General features: G+C 35.1%; 1 protein-coding gene across 1 annotated transcript; it reads left to right on the top strand.

Annotated features, from left to right (window-relative positions):
- Positions 1 to 937: 937 nt before the first annotated feature.
- Positions 938 to 7,733, top strand: LOC101261308 (triacylglycerol lipase 2). The gene is made up of 9 exons (XM_004235694.5): positions 938 to 1,291; positions 2,257 to 2,430; positions 2,535 to 2,940; positions 4,032 to 4,312; positions 5,427 to 5,495; positions 5,593 to 5,649; positions 6,014 to 6,066; positions 6,172 to 6,247; positions 6,400 to 7,733. Exons 1-9 carry the CDS (start codon positions 1,251 to 1,253, stop codon positions 7,343 to 7,345), a joined length of 2,103 nt encoding a protein of 700 aa, XP_004235742.1. The 5' UTR covers positions 938 to 1,250; the 3' UTR covers positions 7,346 to 7,733.
- The last annotated feature ends 6,227 nt before the right edge of the window (positions 7,734 to 13,960 follow it).

Consider the following 13,960-nt stretch of genomic DNA (forward strand, 5'->3'; position numbering starts at 1 on the left):
AGATAAAGTTGAAATTTTAAGCCAAATATATTTTGCTCATAAAACTCACATAGTACATGTCACAAAGGAATTCTAGATAAAGAAATTATGTAACAGTCATGGATTGAATTTTGGTTCAATAAAAAAGTAAAATTGAATATGAGTAATATTTATCTACCAACAAAAATAGCATTTGGTAAAAAAATTATCAAAGAGACATGTGATGGAAATGAGATATTTAGTGTAAACAAATAACATTTATGTGGGTAAGAATAATAGTTATATTCAATAAAAATGGTTTAAAGCATTATAAGAGAATAATGTTAACAATATCTTTTGTTTGCATATTAAATAAAGGGTTGGAGGATATAAAATGGTGGATTTTTTTTACAAAATGTGGGTTAATTTTTGTATTTGAAAAATGTGAAATCATATATAAAGTTTTTATAATCAATTTTTATAAAAAAAAATTGAAATTTCATCTTATGATTTGAAATAATGAGATAAAAATTTTCTCAAAACTTTTGTCAAACATGTAATTTGTGTTTCACCAATAGAAGAAAAATACCTTTCCTATTCATAAGAGAGATCTTCATATTTAATTTTTTGTTTCTCCATTATTTCACGAATATTTAATTTTATTATGATAATTTTAATTTTTATACCTATTTATTTCTCGGGGCATCATTAAAAATATCATAAATATTTTCCAACAAATATTTTTTATGTCTATCTGAATAAGTGAGATTCGTCGGAGTGATCGAATACTTTTTATCATCAATGCTAGTTTGAGCATTCATGTTACTCCCCAAAAAATGAGTAAATTAGACATTTCCTTGTCATTTAGCACTAATTCAGGGACTGTATTTGCAATATGATGAAATAGTTAAATCTAAGCGTATCTTGACTCTAGAGTCGAATGGATATATAAACACAAACGTGTAGTCATTGACACGTCACTTGCAAGGATTGAAATAATTATAGCCAAAAAAAAATAAAATTATAGCCAATTATAGAAAGCCAAGTTGCAATTTGGGAACCTTTTTTACAGACACTTATTCTGGACGGCAAGAATCGGGCGTGTTATATCTTTACCGACTCCTACTTCGCCGGACACGGATCCATTTTCTCTCTCTATCTCGCCGGAGAATTTTGGAAATTTTGTTTTACAGTTATTTCAATTGAATAATTTTTTCTTCCCGGAGATATATCGGTTTCCATTATTTGTTGTTGTTGTTGTTACCAAATCTAATCTACGTTGTCGCAAACCGATGCAACGGCTCGTTGACCATACCCTTGCTGTTACCAAAGAGTAAGTTCTTCATTTCTCGTCTTTGTTATGTGTATGATATGCACATAATGTACATGCATGTATGCGATTCAGGCGTATAGTGGTTCTGATTGGAATGAAATGGAGGGCAGGCGGAATGTGTGGAAGATTTATTGATATTTGATTGAGGCTTATCTGATTGTGATCTTTTGCTTTCTCGCATTAAGTTTTTTTTGGAGAATTGTTGTTCCAGAGGTTGAAATTCGCCATGATTGTCGTAGTTCAGGTGCACAAATGTTATATTTATTGACGTATGAGTGTACATCTTGCTCAGCTGTTAAATGCTTAAGTTTTGGTGGGAAAAAAATGTAAATTTGTGTGTAAGTTTCTATCTTGGGTTTAGTTGATCAGCCAGAGCTTAAGAAAATAAGAAGTAGAGCAATACGTACCACATCTTATTTTGTGAACCTCAAGCTTCTTTATATTTTACTCTTGATGCCATTTATGGTAGTCAAACTTATAGAACAATTGTTTTTTTGGATACATTTAGCTATAATCTCCACTATCCATACAGTAGGATAAACATGAAATATTGCAGAAGTTCCCTTTTTAATTGTACTGATTGCCTAAAGGGCATTGGTTGAGTGCAGGCAACATTATAAGCTCAATATCTATATGATTTCCTTCCTTTCTTTGTCCTTTTTTATTTTTATGGAAATATAATAGACGGAACTTTTCATAAGGATATTAGATAACCCACTGCCACTGCTTTAGAAGTCAGCACTATTACTTGGGCGGATGGATTGGAATAAGCTCTGAAGTTATAGTCATAAACTAGCTCATACTCAGCTGAATCATCTCATTCCTACGTTGTAATATTTATTCAGCTTGAAATCCTAGGGTTACTCTCACGCTGCTTTCTGGCTGTAGATTTTTGTCTCAGCTTTAGCAAGTTTTGTTATTGATGCATCATTCAGTGTTTCTGTTTGTCGTCTTCATTTACTCAGGTCAGTTAAGACATTGACCTATGAGTCGCTGAATAATGTTGTGAGATTGATTAATGGAGTGTCAGCACTATTATTGACACTATTGCCGGGGAAATCTACTATTCTTGAAGGCATACATGGCTGGGAACTTCGTCCAACCTTTCGTGGACCTCGGCTTCCACAGTGGATGGAGAAGTGAGCTTTCTAATTTTTTTTTCATGTTTCTCTCTTTTGACTTTTGAATCAATGTTTTTTTAATAATGCAAATGTATTAACGTTTACCTTCTTGGTGATCACAGTGGCGCCTCATCTTTTAACCAGTTCATCCATGAACATTCTTTTGATTCTGATTCCTCCTCCTCAAGTGTAGATTATTCATCAGAAGAAGAAGAACAATATACTGATGAAACCAGTTGTCCTCCATCTCCACTGTCACAAAGTTCTCGGGTTTCTAGAGCCCGCAGTCTTTCAAGGCGGAACAGGCATTGGATACATTGGTTCAGATACATCATCTCATGGCTCCTATTCCCTATTAAATTTATGTTGGGCCTACCTTTGTTTATATATGCTTTGAGTAGGGGCCGTAGAGCCTCTCGGACATCTGAGAATTTTCAGTCTTCCCATGTACAAGCTAGGAAGAGATTACAGACACTTAGGGACCAAGTTATCCAGTCTACCACTGACAGAAGACGTGGCGTTGTCGAGGTTTGACTTTTCATGTAGCGTTAATCTTAGTCCATTTATTTTTTCTTCTCTTCCATTTACGGACAGGCGAAACCAGTTGATTTAGAAATGGAAGCAAATTGAAAGATAGAAGACTTCACTTTATTTTATATGATGTTGACTCAAAAATATTCCAACATCCCAGCATTCATATGATGTTGACTCTGCTTAGCTGCTAGCGTCACTTTGTTTCATCTACAATTTCCTAGGCAAATCCTGAGGAGACACTATGAATGAGCAAGATAGTTAGCCTCCCCTTTTCTGGGTTTCCTTAGATTCAGAGGAATGTATTTTGTATCTGAAAACAGTTACTGTATTACAAAATTAAAGGAGAAAATACTTGGGAGAAAGAACTGTAACGAGGGAGCAAAGAACCAATCTAGATTGAATTGGAAAAGAAAAAACAACCAGACTCTGTCCTTGATGGAAGGGTAAGAACTTTATCAATGATAAGTGGGGTTGTGATAGCGGAGGTGGTTGGCTCCTCTCCTTAAGTAGTACATCAAGGAGCAGGTTAAGGAAAATGATCCATGAAATTGAGTGGAGAAAGGGTGTGAAGAACTACAACTTTAATTAGCTTTGAAGTTTTCCTGTTTACCATTTTAATGTCATGGAAAATGTTGGACCTGAGAAGGCTAGCCTTGGGGCGACAGAGAAGTGCTCCATGTTTCTATGAGTGACTAGGATTTGAAACAAGGAAGCAGCCTCTTCATTAAGGAGGGAAAGCTGTTGACACCCATCTTTTCCTGAGTCTGCTTTAGCTGGAGCCATCTGGCACTCTGGTCGGCTTTGGAAAAAGTTGAACTTGAGTAGTTCTGTTGGTTCTTATGTCAAACAGAAGTAACCAAGCATCTGAACTAACTCCTGATGGGCTTTATCACCAACACCCTACTCCTCTGGTACTACCTTCTCAAGAACAATACCGAAGTGAAGAATAATAGAAAGGAGAAAAGGGAATATAAAATGGTGTCTTTTAGAGATCACCTTATCCCTTATATGCTATACTATTGTTTGTTTTCTCCTTGATTGCAACTTTTTATGGAAATGACTTGGTCTAAATTTTTTACATGTAGGATCTCCATCTAGCAATTGAGATCACCATAGAGGCTGTTTTTGAATTTTTCCACAAGGCTGCACACTGTCTTCTTTCACCAATAGACACCTTGAAGAAAGTGGTGAAGTGGTTTTCTTCTGACTACAGTGGTCGTGTGGACGTTCCCACTGTCGGTTCAGGTGTCTCTGTTCCTGTGGACACCCTTTCAGAGAGTGATCCTACTCCAAGAGAACAGAAAACGGGCTTTCATTCCCTAAATACAGATGCTCGGACATGTCAAGATGTCATTACAGAGCTTGGGTAAGGGTTTCTGCTTGCATCCTATGTAATTAACATTTTGCACACATTGTTTTCTTTTAAAAAATCTTGCATACGCTGTGCAAGGGATTGGGCGCTAAGTTGCTCAAACTCGGGACGGGTGTCCGATACGGGTGGGATCTAGAGGTCAGATCCTTCGTGATCTAACTTTTAAGATTCGGGCATATGGATCTATGTATGGATACGGGTGCAAGGATTCGCCTTAGAATAATTAAAATATCTAAAAAAGGAGGTATAAAACCTAGATTATGAGTCTATGAATATTATGTGGAAAACTTGAGGAGAATCTTGGAAGGAGATTAAAGGAAAAAGAGTGACATAGAAATTTCTATATAAAAGGTATTCCATTTCCTTTAATTTCACCTTAGCTTTTGTATTGATTATAGGAATCATTAAAATTGTCCAAACTTTCCCATCGATTTTGGTCAAAGTACCCAAAATCCATTTGACCAAATCGAACACGGATCCCACATCCACACCCACACCCATGTCGTGTCGACATGGGTGCGGCACCAAAAGTGAAGAGTCCGAACAACTTAGAGTGTATGTTTCCAATCCTCTTTAACAAGATTTGTTAAGTTTTTCTTATTAATCTGTGGATTTTTCTTATGTTTAGATTTAAAATATACACTTCCAATTCGTTAGAGGTCTTTTAGGTGTTGGATAGGATAAACATAATGTTGGATTAGTTTCTTTAGTCACTAATCTAGTGAACCTAGTGAATGTTTATTTCCTGAAAATGCTAAGTAACATGTAAGTTATTATGATCAGACTAAACTGGTTGGACATACTGCTTTTTTGACAAGAATTATTTTGGAAATATTTTGAAATTAGAAGTGTAAACAGAATTATAAAAATTGTGGAGTTCCAGTTATATTTTAGTCTTGTCAGTGTTGTTTGGGTACACACTATCCTCTATAGACTGTTAAAACTTGGTTGGTCAGAAGCCGTAGTAAAACTGGTTCATTTTCAGGCAACCTCACCAATACATAAGGGTGAAGTGTGTATTAAACTCTTTGTATGCATAACTAGTGTGCATTAGTTTTCAAATAAAGTTCTGCATTCCAGTCTCAACTTGTGTCTTTTTCCATTGTAGATACCCATATGAAGCTCTTCGTGTGGTTACTGATGATGGATATATTCTCCTTTTGGAGAGAATTCCAAGGTTTGGGTTCTTTTTATCATCGCACTATCTTTATGTCTACAGTTTTGAGGTGGATGTCGTATAGATGTTCCTTGATGTTTCTAACTTGATTTTGCAGACGTGATGCTCGAAAAGTTGTTTATCTACAACATGGGATTTTTGATTCATCCATGGGGTGAGCTTCGCACGTCTTCTAACTCTTCAAAATCATTTTCCCTTCTTATGCATAGTACTCAACTTACTTGGGTTAACACCGACTGTCTTTGGCATAAATCTCAAGTTGTCTTTGAGATCTTCTAAGCGTATGAGTTATTATACTTCTATAATATTCTAGTTGAAATGACAGTTGATCAGATAGAAGGACTCTGGAAGTATGTAATATTGGTTCTCTGCCGTTCTTAGTTCTTATTTCTCCTTTCTTTGCTTAAATATTGTCAAGATCAGTCCAATTTTCAATTGTGTTATTAAGAGTTGCTGCGGTGATCAGTTTCTAGTTGTCCACTGCATCATTATTTATTCCTTGATTATATGATTTACAGGTGGGTATCAAACGGAGTTGTTGGTTCCCCAGCATTTGCAGCCTATGATCAAGGTTTGTTCTCTGTACATTTTGGTCTATAATTTATAGGGTGTGCATATACTGTAAACTACCCTGAGATAATTCTGTAGTATTGATTCTTCTGTTTCTTGATTACAGGGTATGATGTTTTCCTAGGAAATTTCCGGGGATTGGTGTCGAGAGAGCACGTTGACAAGAATATATCCTCACGTCGGTTAGTGCATCACTTCATGCAGCTCCTATTGTGTCTGAATTGTCATTTGACCTCTTTTTCGAAAGGAAAATAATCTTCATATTTTATGTTTTTGTCGATTGCTGAATTTCTATCAAGTTACTTCAGCTCCCAAGTATGGCATCTTCATGCAGGTACTGGAAGTACTCCATAAATGAGCATGGGACACAGGATATACCTGCAATGATAGAGAAGATCCACCAAACAAAAGTTACTGAATTGAAAAATAGCCAAAAAGTTGTGGAGGAAGAGAGTGGCAATGATCAGCCTTACAAACTTTGTGCAATTTGTCATAGTTTGGGTGGAGCTGCTATTTTAATGTACATTCTAACACGTCGAATTGAGGTAAAGCCCCATAGGCTTTCCAGATTAATCTTATTATCACCGGCTGGGTTTCATCATGATTCCAATCCTGTATTCACCATGATGGAATGCTTATTCCTGGTATTGTCTCCTCTACTTGCCCCTTTTGTGTCAGCTTTCTATATTCCCACTCGGTTTTTCCGCATGTTGTTTAACAAGTTGGCCCGAGACTTCCATAACTTACCAGCAGTTGGAGGCCTTGTGCAAACTCTCATAAGTTATTTGGTTGGTGGAGACAGCTCCAATTGGGTTGGAGCCTTAGGGTTGCCACACTACAATATGAATGATATGCCAGCTGTTTCATTCCGTGTGGCCCTTCATTTGGCACAGATCAAGAACACTCGGAAGTTTATGATGTTTGACTATGGGAGTGCAGCTGCGAACATGAAAGCTTATGGTTCCCCTCATCCTTTAGATTTGGGGGAGTTCTATTCCCTTATTGATATTCCGGTTGATCTTGTTGCTGGGCGTAAGGACAAGGTCATCAGGCCGTCCATGGTAAGGAAGCATTATAAGCTGATGAAGGATGCAGGTGTGGAGGTGTCATATAATGAGTTTGAGTATGCTCATTTGGATTTTACATTTTCCCACCATGAAGAACTATTGGCCTATGTTATGTCTCGATTAATTTTAGTAGATGCTTCTATGAAGCAGCAACCTGGCCAGAAATCATTGAAGAACAGGAGAAAAGAGGGGCAAACCAGCAGCAGCCGTTAAAGTGTAGCACTAACAAGAGCCGTACCTGTCTATATCTTGGGTGTTTCTTGTAATCCATGTATGTCACTTATACAGAAAAATATAGTGAATGCTGAATCAGGATAGGACACTTATGCGGCCCCTTATTGACATTACCAAAGCCTACTCAAGGAAATAGAATTGGGTTGGATGTTGTGTCCTAGTGTGTTGGATGTGGTTTTGTGTATATTCTGTATGTATGTTGTAACTTGTAAAGGTGTACCATTGTTTTGGAATGAGTACTACACATGGTGTTTAGTGTGTAAATTAGTACTTTGTAGGATTTGAGAACTATGAAATTTGTATGAATGGGCATGATGCAAGATACAAATGATATGCCTTGAAAATATCAGCTGCTGATGTTCTTTTATTGACTAGTGTCATATAAACCTGGGGCAAGGGTTTCCGGCAGGCCCCCTTCTCTGGCTTTCCCTTTGTATAAATGAAGTGCTCTTGGCTGGACATCATGGTTCTGTTTCACTAGAACCCCAGTGCCTGCCAAATGTGTTTCCAGACCATCTGCAAAGCAGTGAGCTAATATCTGGTTTCCGTCTCCGAAAAGAGATTGGAGTCTAATCTGTTTCAGCAGTTCAGTTACACTCCTGCAATAATAGTTGCACAATTTATTAAAAGAGACTCAAGTCTACAGTAGATCCTTTTGGTTGCCCCTTCTGTACCGTGGTTTTCGTTGTAGCATTCTTCAAGCTCTTGCGGTAGGCTGTCAATGCTTCCCTTCCATTGCCCTTGCTATGCAGCAAAATTACATCAGACTTCTCCTAACGAACAGTTGATTCTGTATAAAATAGCTGTTTGTTTGCTACTTCATTGTTTTTTAAAATCCTTTTCATCTATATGATGATTTTTTTTCTCCCTCTCGGTTTTTCTCGCGATGCTGCAAATCATTGATATCTACATTATCCAATAACTTGCTTTTGCTTCTTCCATTGCTTTGGTAAAGTTCCAAATCGCATGGCTATCATTATACATTCTCATACTTGAATAGTTTATACAACTATATATATTACTATATATATGTATGACAAAAATCCAAAAATCAAATCAAATATCCAATATATATATACTTCTTGGTTATCGAACATACTGAAAGTACCCAATGTTAAGTTGACCAAATCCAGTGGGGATTCCACACCCACATTAGTGTCGTGTCAATACGAGTGAGACATGACTTTTGTAGAATCCGTGCAATATAACTAGATTAGACAGACTGACATATAAAACATGAACTTGACGATTTCGACATAACGTGAATCCATATAAAGTAGAAGTGTAATGGGTTCAGTAGTGTGATTCATTGACAGATAAAGCATAAACTTGACAGTTTGAATTTTGTTTAATATTTACGACACAACGTGAATTCATATACAACAACTAGAAGTGTAATTGGTTCAGTAGTAAGATTTAAAGGTTGAATCATGAAGTTTAAATCTTGAATCCCCCTCTTCAACTAGAATGTGAGGGTAATCGCCAAATCAGATTTTTTTGTACATATGTAACTTAATTGTAATTAGTAAACTATAACTATAAAACCTAATTAAGTTATTTTTAGTGGCTATTTGCTAAAGTGACCCTTTTTAATTTTTTTGAATGAAATCATCTTTATTTTTTTATTATTCAACATATTAAGCAATAAAAAATAATTGGTCCAAGACACTTGACATTAAGGGCCCGTTTGGCCATAAATTTTCCAAATAATATTTGGGAAAAATTTGGCAAATAATGTTTGTCCATACAATTTGTCATTATTTGGTAAATATTTTTGGCAAATATCCCAAATTTCCAAATACTAGTTTTTTCTAGTATTTGGGCCAAATATCATTATTTGGGATATTTTAAAAATTAAAATTTTATCCCAATCTTTTATCTTTTACAAAAACACCCTCTCTAGTAGTTGCTTGCGTTGTATTACATTATTTTTTACGTGAACACCAAAATAGTGATGAAATATTTAGTGAATAATAATGATATGATTGTTGATGAAAATTATTAAAAATTGGCTTTAGGTAACAAAATCATGTACTTTATCTACTTCACGATGTATGGAATATTCTTGTTGCACTCACTCCAAATTACCACATTGTTTTAGTGTCATGGACATTATTTGTTATTGTTGTAACTAACATTCAATTGACTTGTAATACAAACTTTTAGTTAGTTTTGATAGTTTTTAAAACTTGTGTATATAAATCATATTTTTTAAAAAAAGTGAAATATATTTCCCAAATTTTATGGCCAAACACATGGTGAAATTTCACCCAAATTTTCACTCAAATAATATTTGCCAAGAATATTTGGAAATCTATGGCCAAACGCTAGCTAAAAAAAATAGCAGAAGACTCGAATTATGTCTTAGGAAGAAAAAAATCACAAAAAAAAATTCGCAACACATAAGTTCAATTTTAGAACATTATGCCTTAACACATCAAAATCTAAAGTTACGACATAACTTAGTTTTACATAATTATATTTATCGATATGTAAGTTTAGTTTCAAAACCACAAAATTATATTTTAGAGGCATAACTTATCATAGTGTACTTTTATCAAATAGGATAAATATTTTCAAAATTTATGTTGGACAAGGTACAAAGTACTCTAAACTTATATAAAATAAATGCAAATTAAATACTACATAACTCATAAAATTATATTTTAGAGGCATAACTTATCATAGTGTACTTTTATCAAATAAGATAAATATTTTCAAAATTTATATTGGACAAGGTACAAAGTACTCTAAACTTATATAAAATAAATGCAAATTAAATACTACATAACTCATAAAGAACGAGGTAAAAAAATTCTAAATTTCAACCTTGCAAAGTTAGGTCATAACTAATAATACTTTAATATAAGAAATTTAATTAAATTACAAATAATCAATTTAAAGGACAAAACTTAAATACCACCCTCAAAATATGGATTATCCTTGCACAAACTTGTCTATTCGGCCCAGTTGGAAAAGCCCATCATAGCAGTGAGTTCTGGCCAACTTTCGAAGAACAACATGTGAGTCAATAATCTCAGTTTTCGGATTTCAGGGTAGAAAGTGGGAAAATCGGAGCCGGAGACGGAGAATAGAAGGAAGAGAGAGCAATGAAATCGCCGAGATGGGGATATGTTAGAATTATATCAGGAACTATTTTTGGAGGCATTTTTGGATTCTATCTTATGCATCGCGCTGAACTTCAGTACAAGGTTTTGCGAATCTTCTTTTTCTTATTATAAATTAAATTGCTTACGCCAAAGAGCGATCATCTGTATAAATTACTGTTATGTGATTGAAGGAAATGTGGAACGAGAGATTGAAGAAGTATGAGGAGGAGCTCAAAATGAAGCAAAGTATGGAGACGCATACCCCCACTGAGTTGTCAGGAGATCATCTTGCGAGATAGGTACTTTTGAACACCGACCTGCTAATCTCTTTACTTACTGTAGTTTATAGATTGGATAAGGTTTGAGATGTTCAGTTTCTTATGTATCTTGTGGATTATAATTTGAAAATTCGAATCCAGACTGGACACTCCAATAACACTGAATAATTCGGTATGAAATTGCAGTCCAGGAATTCAGGCTGACGTTCTCTGTGAAGCTTATGTCTTGTTGATAATAATTTATGTTTATGCTCTGAAGTACAATGGGTTTAGTAGATATCTGACTGGGGGGTCATAGAACACGAGGGTCTTATTTAGGACTTGTTCATGCTAAAATGTAATATATTGTTAAGTTAGACAATTGTGAATTATGAATTATGAATTTTGAGTCATGGATGCTTAATTGCCTTTAATCTGAAATTACTTTCTTAGATCAGGTTAATCAATATTGTAATATATTATTTCTAGTTTTCTACATAAAAATATGGTATATGGGTAAAAAAAAAAATGGTTGCTCAAGCGCCTAGTGACCTCCACCATACCCTACTGTGCAAAAGACCAAAGAAGGCAGGAGATGAGGTGTAGACTCATATTTATCCAAGTAAACAATTTCTCTGTGTTTTCTTTTGGAGTGACAATTCCTATAGAATATGATATGTCCAATCTGTACAAGTTGGTTTGGTTAATGCCTAATGGAGTTTTCAGGGAAGTGCGAAGTGGAACAAAGTGACAAGGCTTGCGTCACTTAAGCCATGAAACCTAAAGCAAAGCACTCGCTTCATTGAGTAAATTGACCATTAGAAAGGCATCAAGCAGAGGCAAGGTTGTAATCGAGAAAAAAAAATTTAGTAGCTTCAGAACATAGCTATGTGAAGACTGAAGCTATAGTAATAAGCAAAAACCTGTGGAAATATTCAAACGAAAGCTGTCTTGGAACTCTTCTATATAAGAATCAAGGAGCTAACGAAAACCATAAAGCTATCAACATTGCTTACAGGGAAGTGGTAATGCAAACTAAATAAGCTAACTAAGCAAATAGCCTTCAAAGAACTGTTGGGGGTTGAGTTCCCATCAAAACATCTGTCGTTTCATTCTTCTCAAATACACCAAAAGATAGCTGCTGGGATCATATTCTTCATTCTTTTCATGGATATGTCAACTCTTCATGATATTAAGTTTTCAAAGGCATCTTTATCAGGGAAAGGCATAACTCATTTGAGACAAACATTGAAAAGAAGAAGTGCCAAACATCAGCTGTCAATGGGCAGTGCAAAAGGAGGTGATTCACAGTTTCATTGGTTTTTCGTATACATAGCATCTGTTGGAAAGAATGATGCGTCTCTTTCTGAGATTATCGTGGGTCAGGCAGACACCTTTTAGCAGTCCAGGTAAAACAACTGACTGTATGAGGTTTCAAGTTTTCCAAACATGTTTCCAGGGTCACTCATCAAGATCAAGCATACCATTCACAGAACATCCCAGTTTATTGCATCCTTTCACAGTGTTATCACCCTTCTTTAGTTGCCCCAAAATTTAAGTTGGGTGTATGAAAATTTAAAACTAATTTAAGTTTATACATAAGTAATTTTTTTTTAAAAAAAATGGTAAGATTAAGTTATATATTAGTAATTATTCATGTTCCCTAGATAACAGGTTTTAAACCACCTTATCCCTACACTAGAAGCTTCCGTTATGTCACGAAAATCAAACATTCTATGTATACACAAAAATTATACATATATTATTTATTAATAGGAATTAGGATTCCCCTTCATGCGAGCTGGCTCCTTCCCTGCTTGCAACAGTTCCATATCAATGTCTCCAAAATCTGCAGAAAATCGCAGCTCCTATTTAGAGACACATTTCAGTGTTCCAATAGTTATTTGCTAAAGTCCTGCTGCATTTTGAAATTTTGGCCAAGAGGTCTTTCCTCAGAACTGAAGTGATTAATCAATAGCAAGAACAAGACTACTGTACTTATGATCCAACAATAATTTTAGAGGGAGAAGGTTTTCCTTCTTGTATTGTACACTTGCACCTTGCTTCTTAATTTTTTCATCAGTTTACACTACATACTTTATTCATGCAATTTTCAATACCTTTGTTTGTCCAATTCGTTATGATTGTTTTTCCTCTGCTGCTGAGTCCATTGCACTTGCATCAGTGTTATATAAACTTTTTGGTTCTAAACTCTAGTGATCAGCCCTATCACTTAATATCATTATTTCTAGTCCTGAATCTATAGATGGAGAATGTTGAGGCCAACCCTTAGTCAACCAAACAAACTTAAATTCACATTGGCAATCCCTTCTATCCTATCTAATATATTAATATTATCCAACCCATATACATAAAACAAAGATTTAGGGGCATATTGATTTGCTGGATTCTCGATCTTTTCCTCTCCCGGTCGCTAAGTTTCTCTTTTTCACTCTTTTCTTTTTCTTTTGTACAGATTATTTACCACCCTAATTATTATACATGATTAATTATAGAATTGGTGAAAGCAGTCCACTACTAATTTCTATGCTATTTTCTTTAACCACCAACTAAAATATAGTTACGAATAGTCCAAAATACCCATTTAGAATATATCGGAAGTCATTTAGGAAATAAGAAGCTCTAGTACTCAAAACAACCTAATGGGTCGTTACAGAGTCGGTTAGCTTTCTAACATCACCACCACATTCTGTGTTAAAAGGCCAAAGTTCGAAGTAAGAACTACTCTCCTTGCGCCGTTCATTCTAATTCTTTCTTGAGCTACAATGAGATCTCTCTAGTAAGTCTTAAGAAGACTTTCCTCTTCCTTCCTTTCAATGATTGTGCTCTATTTGTCTAAACTAAAAGTCTTTTTTCCCTGCTGTGTTGCCATTGAAACTCTCTCACTTTATCAATCTTCTATCCCATTTAAAAGGGGCATAATTAAAGGCATGGTGTAGGGGGGAAAAGGCACTGCCTAGTGAAATGGAACTAATACCTTTTCCAAAAAAAAATCGAGGGTCTTTCTTTTCTTGTGTATAAATATTTCTTTTTAAAAACTCATTTTAAATTTTACCATTATCGAAACTCGAGATATATTTTTAGAGGCATTTACTTAAAAGAGTGTTTAGGGAAAATACTTGCAGAAGAATTGAAAATAACATGTAGTATCCACCTAAGAATGATGTTGAATATTACATGATTGTTCAGTTCCCACTGTGTTTACA

This window comes from Solanum lycopersicum, chromosome 3, assembly GCF_036512215.1.
Source record: "Solanum lycopersicum chromosome 3, SLM_r2.1".
NCBI lineage: Eukaryota > Viridiplantae > Streptophyta > Magnoliopsida > Solanales > Solanaceae > Solanum > Solanum lycopersicum.

Excerpts from the sequence above, each read along its gene's own strand:
- LOC101261308 (XM_004235694.5), top strand. The coding sequence starts at position 1,251 with ATGCAACGGCTCGTTGACCATACCCTTGCTGTTACCAAAGA. Across the intron at positions 2,431-2,534 it reads CTTCCACAGTGGATGGAGAA|TGGCGCCTCATCTTTTAACC; the intron begins GTGAGCTTTCTA and ends TGGTGATCACAG. Across the intron at positions 2,941-4,031 it reads GAAGACGTGGCGTTGTCGAG|GATCTCCATCTAGCAATTGA; the intron begins GTTTGACTTTTC and ends TTTTACATGTAG.